Source organism: Saccostrea cucullata, unplaced genomic scaffold (assembly GCF_032062105.1).
Source record: "Saccostrea cucullata isolate Sc308-1 unplaced genomic scaffold, CSIRO_AGI_Scuc_v1 ctg3722, whole genome shotgun sequence".
NCBI lineage: Eukaryota > Metazoa > Mollusca > Bivalvia > Ostreida > Ostreidae > Saccostrea > Saccostrea cuccullata.
This window is the reverse complement of record NW_026919432.1, coordinates 1-14,486: the sequence shown is the minus strand read 5'-3', so window position 1 is coordinate 14,486 and position 14,486 is coordinate 1. Positions and strand designations below refer to the sequence as shown.

Here is a 14,486-nt window from a genome sequence, read left to right as displayed (position 1 = left end):
ATTTTTAACCTTTGTCGTATATAGTCAGTAAATTATCCAAAATGACTAATGAAAGTATTTTATTGATCGATTTAAGAACATAAAATGTACAAAAAAGTTTTATTTCACCAGATATATTTGAACTGATTCTTCATCATAATAAAAAAAATCTGATACCATATAAAGTTTTGAAAAATATGCTTAATGGTTTCAAAAAACTACTTCTTTTAAAGAAAAGAATCGAACTGGATCAATGAACAGTATTTACATTGAAACTACATCAAACAGATGCATGTTATCTTCATTATAAAATGTAGCTACCTAAACTTACTCTTGTTAATTAAGACCTACTGAAAATATTTATAAGATACGAAAGCCCAGAAGGCTCATTCGAGATTCAAGGTTCGAAATACGAGAATCAAAATTCGAGATTCGAAATTCGAATTTCGAGATTCAAGATCCAGATTAACCAATCAAAAACGGGTTCAAGATTTAATTACTCCCCTTTATTATGATTTTACTATCAAGAAATCCTTTAATATGTAAATAACAAATAAGTCATTCAATTAAATTACAATGCAAGAAAGAGTGTTATATACTGTAAAACGAGAGTATTTGGCGCACTACTAATTTTAGCGCCTTTGGCGCAAGAGCCCCTGAGCGCTAAAATTTATTGTGCGCTAATGGTTTCTAAATATCATTTTTGTGTGTGTTCAAAGCTTTTACATAAGTACATGTAAACCATAACGCGCGATTACGTAATGTCGAAGGGTCATAGGATTTTATATACACACTAGCACTGCAGATGTTCGGAAGACAGAAAGTTCGCCAAATTATAATTTGATTAATTATTGTTACCCCGGTAGTTGTTAGCCGGTTATTATCATTAGCACCCTCAAAGTTTGGCTTCTCGGCGTGTCAATCATCTATCGATTGGAGGGAAACAATGCAGTCAAGCATGGCGATTGAGTTTGCAGACAATACCTGATTAGGATTACCGTTTTCTCTATGTAATTTCCTGTCGATGCATGCATTGTTTTAATATGATTTAAATGAGTAAATGCTCCATTTCTTTTAATTGAAATTAGAAATAAAAAAAAATCTGACATTGTACCACCGCCATGTGATAACACGTACGCGGTAAAGTTAACGAATGTTTACTGATATACGAGAGTACTAATGTGTTTCCGTGCTTGACAAACCAAAAAGTCAAATACGGATGTAGATTTAAAAAAAAAAACAGAATATCACATTTATATATTTTACTGACAAGTGCAAGCGCTAAAATTTATTTGCGCCAATGCATTCCCACTTGCGTTTGCGCTAAAATACGTATGCGCCAATCTCGTTTTACAGTATATTAGAAGGAAATTTGAATAATCACTGGATTTTTGATCAGCAAGATATACTTCTATTTATATTATGGCTTCTTAAATATTAAATAGAATACATATATCAGGAATGATATATATATATATATATATATATATATATATATATATATATATATATATATATATATATATATATATATATATATATATATATATATATATATATATATATATATATATATGGTATTAAATAATAAAATTAGTTGACCCACTTGTTCCGCAAGTCAACGATAAGACCATATAATATTACATATATACGTATTTACTATTTTGTTAAATTAGAAAAAAAAAAGATTATATATGTATTTTTCAAAATGTAATACATAAAACATTTTTTCTTGCATTATCATTTTAGCAAATGGTCCATTTGTTATAAATATATTCAACGATTTCTAGATAGTAAAAACGTAACAAAGGGAAGTAATCAAAACTTGAACCATCTTTTGATTGGTTAGTTTGGGTCTTGAATTTCGAAACTCGAATTTCGAATCTCGTATTTCGAAACTTGAATCTCGAATGAGCCTTCTGGGCTTTCGTAATAAGAAGATAAAACCTTTATGAAAATCATTGTAGCTGAATTAAGGAAAAGAAGTATTCAACGAGTGCTTAACTCTTAAGACACTTTTCAAGTGATACTCTAAAGATTCACTTGTTCCAAGCTTTTTCCACAGCGAAAACACATAACACCGCTTTTTCTGCTGTGTGAAATCATGTGTTTTTTCAAGAAGCTTTGGTATGGGAACATTTTGTTACAAATTGTACATTTAATATTAGATTTTAGACCATGGGCAGCTGTCATGTGATACTTCAGGGCGTAAAAAGAACTAAACTCACGCCCACAATCCCAATAAAAATCAACCTTTCCATGATATTTCACTTCTTTGAGGTGCCTGGAGAAAGTAGCCTCGTTTAGATACTAAGAATAAGTAAGCTATGTTCATAGCTAAGAAAAGAATCGATCAGAAGCCTTTTTAAGACAACTGAAAGAACAACGCATTCTAAATCTTATCCTGGTCAAGAAGTATAGTAATTTCCGGATGAAAAGGTTTTTTTTTTGCTCGTATAAGCAGAATTTTGGACAGTTTTCCTTAAACAGAACACGAAAGATAATTAAAATATAAACCCTTCAAACAACCACAATACAGATTAAAAAAAAAGACTATTTCAACTACTAAAACAAACAGTTCAGTAGCTATTGGACACTCGTGGCAACAAATGAAAGAGCTACACTTTTACTACAAGTTCAGCAACAGCAAAGAAATCATAAATTAGTGAGCACAAACAACGTAGGATGTAAGGTTTATTTTAAACCTTGTTGCCAAAGAGAGCATTTCTTTTAATATTATAGTCTCTCTTAATATTTCAAGAGTTGAAGAGCTACAAGATTAAACCATGTTTTATTATTTGAAATATATATAGATAATAAAAAGTAATTAGATGTTAAGAACCATTAAACAATACAAAATAGGAGCAGAGCAAACACGGACCTCTAAAAAAAGTAGATGTTAGACCAGGGGCCATGGAGGAGTGAGCATCCCCTGTCTACCGGTCACAACCTACGTGTGCTCCTTGTCATGATCGGGAAATATCGGAAAAGCGTCAATTCAGTTTACATAACAAATAGTATGAAAAACGTCAGTCAGCGTTTGACTTAATGATAAATTGTATTTGCTGACAAGATCATTATATCGACCATAGAACTTACGATATGATGATTTTAAACCGGACGGCTGATATTCTAATTTCCTAAACTTTTTTGTCAATAAGTTTTCTCTTATTTGAAATCGTACATATGTAGAGCATGCGTATCGAATCAACTGAGAGATATACTCCCTGTATACAGTTGATGAAGGTATATTGCTACATTAAGTAAGGGAAGTTGACAATTGACAAGTTAGTCATTACGTTTATCATAGAGCTTGGTTGTTAGATTACAATAGGCAAATATTTTCAGTCTTTGTGAGATTTTTGTAAATTGTGGAGATTTTACATAAAGTATACTTTAATATTAGATGAAATATCAAGTAAAATTTGGATTCAATAGAGATTAAAATTTTCACTTCTTATCTGTCGCACTATAAGCATTCTGCCCGCCTTATTCACTCATCTTCTTTGTATTCACAGATACTCGGGAATGTAGCCAACTACTAATAAGTTTTTCCACCAATCGCCTCACAAAACAAACTAAAATTATACAATAAAATAAATAAATAAATTACAATAAATTACATGTAAATATTGGGGATACATATTTAATCTGCGATTGAAATCCATTTAAAATTGCCTTTCGTAATGCGAGTAAAATGATGCCCTTTTTAAGCATTAAAATAATTTTTTGTAGCAATCGCTCGTAACAAAACTCAACTGCTTGGTCATTTAGAAACTTACACTGGAGTAAAGACGAATATTGACCCCCACAGGAAAACGGTCGCGAGTCATTTTTCGACGTTGAAAAATGGTCTCCCAGCTGACATCGAAAAATTTTACTTTTGTAGAAAAATAGCCCAAGGGATCTAATTAATTTAATTAACTAGTGCAGCGTGTACTAAATGTACATGTGTACAGTAAGACCTACACTGTCTTCGATCACTTTATTTTATGTAATGAAAGTTGTTTCAAGATTCCTTGACATGTACATAAATATTGTTTCTCTTTCTCTTACTTCAATTTGTTCCTGCTGGTCCTGATAACAATTAATCTTGTTCTATTGGAGGCCATTTTAAATTTTGATTTGTCAAAACAATTCCAGTTTATTGTTTACATCTGCACTGATAATTTACTGGCCTACTGCACATAGCCATCTGCATTGTTTATAAAGTTGTAACTGGGAGTTAAAAGTACAACCTAATTTACGAACCAAATCCGGCAATCCCGACAAAAGTGGGTGAGAAGGCAATCATGTATAGGACTTTTGAAAATGTATGATTTTCAAGCAATTAATTTATGGAATAAATGCAAAAATTGGCATGTATATTCCTACGCCAGATACATGATTTAGCGCATGAAGAAAGCGGTGAGCAGTCAGAGATTTCCTCATAGCTAGATGAGCGCCGAGCTAAAACTCGACGCCATAAAAATGTATTACAATACAAAACACAAATACAGACATCCTCAATATCAGATAATTAAATTGCAGAAGGTCAAAACGGTAGCAGTAACTTGTGGTTATGAAAGAATTATGAGCATGTTACACCAGCATCACTGATATGTGCACAATATCCTTTTCCGTAGCCTGTGTGTCTGCAGTCAAAGATTGAGGGCTCTGTGCCCTGGCATTGAACTCTGTCTAACCAAACACGCCCGGTCCCAGGTCCGAAATAGGCACGGCGGTGAGCAGTCGAGGTTCTATTAAGAAAATTAAAAAAAATTGCAATGATACTTCTATTTTAAGGAAGAGATTCAATGGAAAGAAAACGCATATATAATTACCTTGAGTATCCAAGACTTTTGCACACCACTTCTGCATTTGTATCGCTCCAATAATTTTCGCAAATAGTTCCCCATTCCCCATTAATAAATATTTCTACACGCCCTTCGCTTCTTGTAGTTCCATTGACTAGCCTAATAAACTCTGTAAAAATGATACATGTAACATGAAGTGAAACATTTCAGCAATGTTGTTTACATGCATACTGAAATAAACATCATCTATATTTACTTTCTTGTTGTTAAACCTGAATTAGACTTTCGTGAAGGATACCGTCGATTTCTTCGTAATTAAAATTCTGTTGTTAATCTTGAATCAAGTTTTACGACAGTTTATACAATCTACACTTGAAAGTGAATGCATTACAAGTTTAATTCTGACCATATTACGTTATTAAAAAGAAAGAAAGAAAGAAATATATATATTTCGTTATTTCAAGAAAACCCAATTTTTATGCAAAGATTTAAAATTACTGTTAACATTTGCATATAAATATTTGCCGAAATTTGTGTATAGAAATTAATAAATACATGTACGATGTATATGAATATATATATATAAACATACTTTCAACATTAGCATAACATTTTATCCCTACAGGGCTAGTATCATTGCATTGTTCAAAGCCAATTGTGCCAATGTTGCACTGGGTCAAAGTTTCCTCATTTGCAGTACAATCAACGTTCATAAAAACCTCTCTTTGATTTATTCCTGCTTGCCCTTTGTCCACTAAACCAGCATAACTAAGGAAAAGACAATAGATGTTTATTAATACACTCTTAATACTTACTCCAAACACTTTTTTTTAATTTCAAACGAAGAAGAGTAACATTGTTATTTTTTTAAAAAGATATTTCTTTCAACAGAAACTAATTCACATGTGTAAAATGAAAAAAAACCAGACTCCATCGATATATTTCCTGAAAAATTGCGATTAAAAAAAACGTTATTAAATTTTGATTTTGAATGGCAATGTTACATTTTCCCACTTTTTAAAAGTTATAGGAATTGGCTAAATATTAAGTAACTGTTGCATGAAAATGTATATCCCTTCTTTACAGAGAAATAAATTTAAGAAAAGGATAAGTTCTGGAAGAATAAAAATTATTTTTTTTATAAATTTAAAGTAGATTTCTCCTACTTTTAACCATTTCTCACAACACTAGAAAAAATCATATCAACATTTGATAACACTCATTATTATGTTCCCCAAACGAAGTTGGGGAACATATTGTTTTTACTCTGTTTCTTATTATTATTATTATTTTTCTTCTTCTTCTTCTTCTTCCTGGGTACTTTTTTGTCCGGGAGTGATCTTGTAAACTATTGATCCGATGTAGGTAAAACCTTTTTAGGGTCAGTAGACATGTTATGTAGATTTGCGGAATCAAGGTCATTTTGTGCGCACGTGCTTGCAAGAGCGCGCACGTGCATCATTTGAAATGACCAATATAATGTATATTGCCTTAACTTTTCTATTTTTTGATGAAATGCTTTGAAACTCATAGTGTAAAGATATATTAGTACTATAGACAAGATGACATGGTCAAAATAGCAAGATCTCACGCGCATGCACGTGCGCTTTGCTCTGATTGGCTGAAACTAAAGTCTCTTAATCTTTCTTGTTTTTTGACGAAATCCTTTGAAACTTTGAACATAGCCATGCATAAGAATATCCTACAACATGGTATATAGCAATTATCATGAAAACACGTGCATGCACGTGCGCTGCAATCTGATTGGCTGAAACTTTAAATTGCTATAACTCCCTTGGTTTTCAACCAAACAGGATAAGATTTGGAACATAGATATATATAATCGACTTCTACAAGAAGGTATGGTCACCATGCACAGGCATACACGTGCATGTACGTGCGCTGCAATCTGATTGGCTGAAACTTTAAACAGCCATAACTCCCTTGGTTTTCAACCAAACAGGATGGGATTTGGAACATAGATATTTATACTGGACTTCTACAAGAAGGTATGGTTACTATGCACATGCAAACATGTGCGTGTACATGCGCTGCAATCTGACTGGCTGAAACTTTAAACAGGTATAACTCCCTTGGTTTTCAACCAAACGGGGTGGCATTTAGAACATGGATAGATGTAATGGACTTCTACAAGAATGTATGGTCACCATGCTCATGTATGCACGTGCGTGCACATGAAATGGGTAAAATCAAAAATACACTTGAATGACCGTTTTTTTTATATACTTTTGGATTATATTTAGCATATTAAAATATATAGATTGTGTAGACAATATGATATGGTCATTACGCACATGCATTCACATGCGCAAGTGTGCAATAATAAAATTTGAATGAACATGGTACACTTCTTGGTAAACGTTGTTAAAGTCTCAAATGCATAGAGTTTGTCTTATTTAATTACGCCTACATGGAATATGATTATAAAAGGGAGTTGGGGAGCGTTTGGGGAACATCTGTAACGGTCCCCGTTACAATTAGCACTAGTTCTTGCATGTGGTGTTTAAGTTATTAACAACAGAATCTAAATTTTCTCTATAAGGTATATTAATTTTTAAAACATACAGAAATAAAAAAAATTGTTATGTGTGACATTTACTCTCATTAATGAAAATATAAAGATTGAATTAAATGTACTGTAGAAAAGAATCTGGCAACAACGTTAAAGATATCCAGTCTCTAGGCTAACTCTGTTTACAGGTCCTACCTTACAGAGAGACTTTCTTTAAATAAGCGCGTGTGTGAAAAGGTGTGTGTGAGGGGAATGAGTGCGTCAACATACCCAGAGTAACCAAGACTTCTGCACACAACCTTAGCCGCTGAATCATCCCATCCGTCCCGACAAAATTCAGTCCAATTTCCATTTATATATATTGTTGGTATCACTATGATGTCGTGGCCTATAGATGAATCCTTCTGAAGTTTCATAATTTCTTTTAAGAAAACAAACAAAAATTATTATGAAGGCTACATAGCCCCCCCCCCCCTCTCTCTTTCTCTCTCACATATATCTTAACCTAGTATACCTACCGGTATATACAGTTACCCAGCATTCAATAAAACGTCAAGATACTGAACGCTAAAATTCTATAGACCTTTTGTATATTTTTTAATATGTATATATACCATTTACGGTGTTGTAACAGATGACTCCAGCGATTCTTCTAACATTGCAGGACCTTAATGTGATTACTGACTGGGAGCACTCCACCAAAGATTTTTCGTTTCCATTACAATTTATTTCGTCCAGCCATATCTGTTCATTTCCTCCATAAATATTTGCTGCAGCAGAGAGCCCCCCTCTAGAAGTATAAACATTTATGCATATGAATATTAGACAATGTGTTCTGGACATATAAGAAAAATTTACAACTATACCTGTAATCATTTATGTACTAGTACATCATTTGTATAAGAAGTTCAAAAATATAAGAATAAAATATTGTAATTTTTGATATGTGACAATCCTACCATGGGACTTAATCTCTTGTCCTGGGTTGTTTTGGGGTTATCAAATTTAGAACTGTTTAGTTGTTAAGCTGTTTATTATTTTGTGATTATTGCTAAATGCTTCAAGCATTTCCGAGAAAAAAAAACATTTCAACGGTGAGAATGTATTTTTCAAATATGAGCAACTTAGCACTGACATTGAGGCAAAACCAAGTTTGAACGATTTATAATTGGGAACCAGAGCATCAGAGTAAACAAGGTTTCAATACAATGCTTAATACAGTCTTATTCAAATATTCTTACCCAGAGTATCCCAAAGACCGACATGCTACTTTCGCATCATTTTGATTCCAGTCACTATCACAGACAGCTCCCCATTTTCCGTTAATTAACACCTCAAGAATACCTTCGTTTACAGATGTTCCGTTTGATAGTCTGATATTATCTAAAGTATACAGATATTCAACATATTATACGTATTTTAAACGTTGTAACTTCTCTTAATTTGAGTGAACTACATTTCAGAGTACATGTATAACTAGCTTTAGCCACTTACCCCGTTGAAGTCTGCATATTACACCGGCATCCTCAGTATGATGACAATTGTGAGTTGAAGAAAATGTACATTCAGATAGACCAGTTTCACGTCCATTACAGTCCACATCATCAAAGATTATAGACCCAGTTCCCTGTCCAAACACTGCATTTGATACAGCCAGTCCATGTCTAATTAATGTTTCATAAAACGTCTATTTTAGATGTTTCTGTGGTAATGTTATGAAACGATGACACTTCAGTTTATTTACTAATCAAAATATTTTCTTTTAAAAGGATGTTTTTTATTCTGAATATGTAATTTTAGGTTAAAAAGATACTTTTGGCATGCATTAATTTGTTCGAGGTCTGTAATAATACTGCAGTATTCTTAATATTTGTATTTAGCGCAAAATGCTTTGCTGAGTTGGCCCTTTTGTTCTATATCAACAGTTCTTTTTAATTTCATAAGAGGTGTTATGCATATCAAATGCATTGATTTACTGTTATTGAATCCCCACAGCATTTGATACTTTAATATATGATATGCATATGACCCTTTTATACTGGAAAATTATTTTCCAAAACACATAAAAAGTTTATTTTGCAAGAGAGAAAATCATGTCAATCTCGACACAAACATTTCAGTTATTTTTTCGTTCTAAAATTTAATGGTTGTCTTGATTTACGTCTCCTGTGGTGTAGGTATTGATCATAATACATTATACCTTTCTCAAATAGTTCTTTTAGAGTTTTACAAATGCAGCTTTGTTCAAATATTATAAAAGAATGATCATATTAAAAATTCTACAGTCTATTACAACATCAAAACATCGAGATCCGTGGCCAGGTGGTTTGGAGGAGTAAGCATTCCCTGTTGACTTGTCATATCCGCCTTGAAAGCCTTGTATTGAACAGATAGACTTTTCCGTTATCGCATTCAGTATGAAAACAAAGGCCTAACAATTTGAATGAATCAAGTCAGCCAAGACACCCAGTGATAGGATATATTTTCTAACAAGGTAATTTAATAACGACCATACAAAAGGCCAAATTTAAATGAGAAAGGAGATGGGTGAACTTGACGAGCGATATGCCTATAACGCAACAAACATGAAGGTGAAAAATTAAATCTCATTAATATCAAAATTTTCCTTCATATTTCATCTAACATTAAAGTATACTATATGTAAAATCTCTACAACTACACAAATCTCATGAAGATTGAAGATATTTGCTTAAGAAATATTATACACACACGAAAGAGGGCAAAATGAGTTTTTTTTTCACACTATTACACTATTTTTCGATATGAGTGGGTCCTCGCTCCATTTTTTGAAAGTTAAGGTAATTCCACCCTCCTATGATGTCATAGGTTTTTGCAAATACTGTTACTAAAGTAAATCCACACCCAATAGAACAATATATTTTGGAAGAATTATTTTCCATTGGTGTAATGATAAATATTTAAGAAATAAAGTCCGCGTTTTCGTGAATGTTGCAAAATAACATCCGAGGTCGAGAAATGTTGTTTGAAATATAAAACCGAGGCGTTAGCCGAGGCTTTTATATTTCAAGCAACATTTCGAGACCAAGGAGGTTATTCTGCATCATTTACGACAACAAGAACTTTATTTCTATTCTTCCATGTCTACTAAAATCGCTAAAATATGGCTGATCGTGTCCTCTACAGAGAAACGAATTAGGTCACCATGTCTCCATTACGCTGTTCCATTTAATACCACAGGTAAAATTTGTTTGCTTACCTGTGCATGGAATGCAGGCGATTTGAGCTTTCGTTACATTAAAAATAGCCTTTTAAAATTACAAATTTGTTCGTAATATGTATTGATCAGTTATAATGAATATACAATAACAAAATCATGTTCCTGTTTTACTACTCTATTGGGACTAAAATCACGTTGTTTAAATGTGTAGGGAGGTCCGTGGAATAGCCCCGCTTAGCTATAAAAACCGACATTCATCAGCAACTTTATGCAATTTACAGTGTTTATACTGCAAAAGACGACACATCGATGTTGTCTAAACAAGTATTTCATTCTACAGCCAAACATGCATTTGAATTGTTCAGATTTGATACGTGTTTCTGATCTTATAATTTTTTGATGACGTGCGTGATTTATTGGAGAATAATGTCCGCCGGTTTTCTTTGATCTTTACAACAATCGTGGTAGAATGTTAAGTAAAAGAATTTAAAAAATGCATGTTTTTTTTTTAATCAATTATACAATCTTTAAAAAAAATGTTGAGAAGGGCAATAACTCCTACTCAGGCAGTTTTATTCAGGCATTTTCTTTTATTGTACTTCTAATGTAAAATAGTGTCCCTGATATCAACAATTCAAAAATATCTTATAAGTATCAAGTATTTAGGAACTTACAGCATCAGAATTATGCATTTGAATCAGTTTTTACATAATATTTATGATACTGTGTACAAAAAGTGTATGAATTTTTATGTTGACATTTGCTTCTGTTTATTTACGTCTCCCATCTTAAATAATATGGCGACCTATACATTTTAGACAATAATTGGTAATTCTAAACTTTATCAAATGAAAATAGATTCAATGTTTGTACTTTAAACCATAAAAATTGTTAGGGTGAAAAGACTTTAATCCTCAAAATTTGTATACAAATATACATATTTTGGTTTCCAAATTGATGGAGCAAAGACCTACTATACCTTAAAAATATAATTATATGACATAACTGTCGTATCTTTTCCAAAAATACTTGAAGTCCACTAAGTCAATGGTCATATCACTAATATGAATTAAATGCCATCCTTTATCAGGACTTGCGTAGCGTAGTGGTTATTGTGCTAGTGTCAGTAGAGAATGCTACTCAGGATTTTTATTGCAAGGCCTCGAATTTAATGCTTACGTCGCGGGTTTGAATCTCACTGTGGGACGTAGAGACCGGTCCTTAGGATGAGACCGTATAAACCGAGGTCCCGTGTCGCTGTAGATGCTGGCACGAAAAAGATCCCCCCTGCTCAATGGCCCTGAGTGCCGAGTATAGGACAAAATTTGCATCACTCCATCGGCAAGTGGTGGCGTCTCCAAAATGAGTGAAAAATTCTCGAGAGAGATGTTAAACAATATACAATCAATCAATCAATCTAATCCAATGGATACCACATTATTTTTTTTTTAATAAAAAATAACATTTTTAATTTTCCTCAGAATTTTTTGTTTATCGTATCAATAATGAGAACTTTACTTTAAATATTAAATTCACAATTTAAATATGAATTGTATATATCTGAAACTAGTGAGTATTTTGCACGCTAAGTTCTCCCATCTACTTTGAATACCTGTATCATCGATTTACCAATGGGAACTAGTATTCCGGAGACAAGCAGAAAGACGGACAGGCTTTGCGCTGTTCAAAAGATAATAAAATGAACTTATTAGAACTGAAGGTTGCATTACAGACTTACTCACTATAACCTAGACTTCTACAAATAACACCAGCATCTCTATGGTCCCAGTCATCATCACAAACTGTTCCCCATTCACTGTACTTGTAAACTTCTACTCGTCCTTGAAATTCTAATTGTCTTGAAAGTCGTATAAGTGGTGCTAAAATATTATAGATACAAATTTAAGATGCATAAGCAAACTTCGAAAAAGCACAAATTAATGTAAATTACCAAGCTCGAAAAAAAGAATTAGGCTAATAATTATTTCGAATGATTATTTATCTTAATCTTAATTATAAAAATATTTTAAAAATTTCGTTTATTTGTGCTCTCTAAAGTAAACAAGAAGTATCTGTTAAAGGAGGTTAGTCTAAGGTTAATAAAGTTTAGCGCACAAGAAGTGACTTATTATTTGTCTTATAAACACGGACCTCCAAAACATCGGAGGTGGGATCAGTTATCATGGAAGAGTGAAGATGCCCTGGCGACCAGACAAACCCGCCGTGTGCTCTCTGTCATGATCGGGAAATAACGGAAAATCCGTCGTCAATTCAGTGAATGAATAATGGACTAACAATTAGTATGAAAAACTCCAGTCAACATTTGACTCAATGATAATTGTATTTCCTGACAAAGTCATTGTATCGACGATAGAACTTACGAAATGGTGACTTTAAAAGAGACTGATGATATTTGTTTCATCAAATTGTTTGTCAATAATTTACCTCGTACATTGTTCATACGTAGAGCATGCTCTTGCGTATAGAAGTAATAGAGAAAAACCATCGACGACATAAATATGCCACTCAATGTCCCAATTCATTCAAAGTTATTCCCCATTTTTACACTCTAACATTGTACACGTACAGATTGATTAATGAGTTTTGATTTAAAAAAAGATTCCTAGATCTGTGCAAAATAACCTTTTTTTAAAAAACCAATAGGAATACCAATGATTAAAATAAACCCTCTCCAAATTCAAAAGACTAAAATTTTCAGAGTATGTCATTAGTGAGGTCAAGCTAAAAGACTTTTTTCAAAAACAGAACACATGTTTAAGAACAAAGGTTTATTTTTAAATGTCAAATGTATGCTGTTTATTATAATTGGCAATATGGACTATCTTGAAAAGTACGTCAAAGTGGAGTCCAAAAGGTCACGAAATTGGTTATCTAAACCCGTAATGTCAAGCAATTAATGTGCAAAGTTTTCAAGATACTCCAGGTTAAGTGATCTACACCTTGACAAGTGTCGCTAGCTCTCCAAGCGACATATAATATGAAAATAGATTGGGATCGGTACAACAAATGAAATATATGTTTTCCTATAAAAGGTAGGTTGTTTCCAAAAAGACCTTGTTTAAAATATCTTGCAAATATACATTGACTATTATTTGGTCGAAACTATTAACTTATAACATATCTACTCTAGAGAGCTTAAATATCATTCATTTATAACATCTGAAACATAATCCTCAAATGCGTTCATGCTTTTCAAACCTCTCAACTACAGTTTTTTTAAGCTCATCATAATGGATGAAGTAAATATAGTTATCAATAAAGTATTTTAAAAGGTCCAAAACTTATGAAACCCTGATCTTTCATTTTTTCATAAATATTGTGAATTTTGTGGAAGTTTACTCCAGGCAATAGGCTAAACATTTAATAAAAGACCTTGACACTTCGTCAAAATGGATTAAAAGTATCAGATGTATGTTAAAATCTCTTACTGAGCGATTGAGGGGCAATGAGAAAACCACCTGTCCTTCTGTTTCATAATTCAGATGTGAAAAAAAATTAAATAGCTTACATGATTAATATGTATTGGTCCCAGTTGACAAAGCAGGTTACAACATTATCTTTGTAAGGCTCATTGTTTGAATCATATTTTGGAGGAACTGGGACTTAATCCATCTTTTACCCAAAAAAACCCCTTTCTTAGGAGAAATTATTGGCAAAAAGAATGATCAGGCCTTCAAACAATCTGTTCGAATTTGGATATCATTTGTACAAACTAAATTGATACACAGATCATTCAAAAGTCACATTGCTTGGCATGTTCGACACATTTTTTGGTCCTTAATTTTGATATTTTGACTGTTTGTTGAATTTTTTTGATTTGTTATGCTTAATGGCGTTGAAGCTTAAGTACTTGGGGGATCAACATCTCATTCAAGAAAACAAGACGCAGGATATGGCATTCGATTTTTATTTTATTCCATACATTGCTATTTTTAGTGATTAGACTTCAAATGGAATA

General features: G+C 32.6%; 1 protein-coding gene across 1 annotated transcript; it reads right to left on the bottom strand.

Moving 5' to 3' along the window:
- Positions 1-4,451: 4,451 nt before the first annotated feature.
- LOC134231403 (neurotrypsin-like) lies at positions 4,452-12,387 on the bottom strand (the record flags this gene model as incomplete). Its single annotated transcript, XM_062713366.1, has 8 exons — positions 4,452-4,718; positions 4,803-4,944; positions 5,368-5,543; positions 7,579-7,729; positions 7,923-8,098; positions 8,550-8,691; positions 8,803-8,972; positions 12,246-12,387. Coding segments are annotated over 8 exons (1,268 nt in total), but the record flags the coding sequence as incomplete, so codon positions are not given.
- Positions 12,388-14,486: the final 2,099 nt, after the last annotated feature.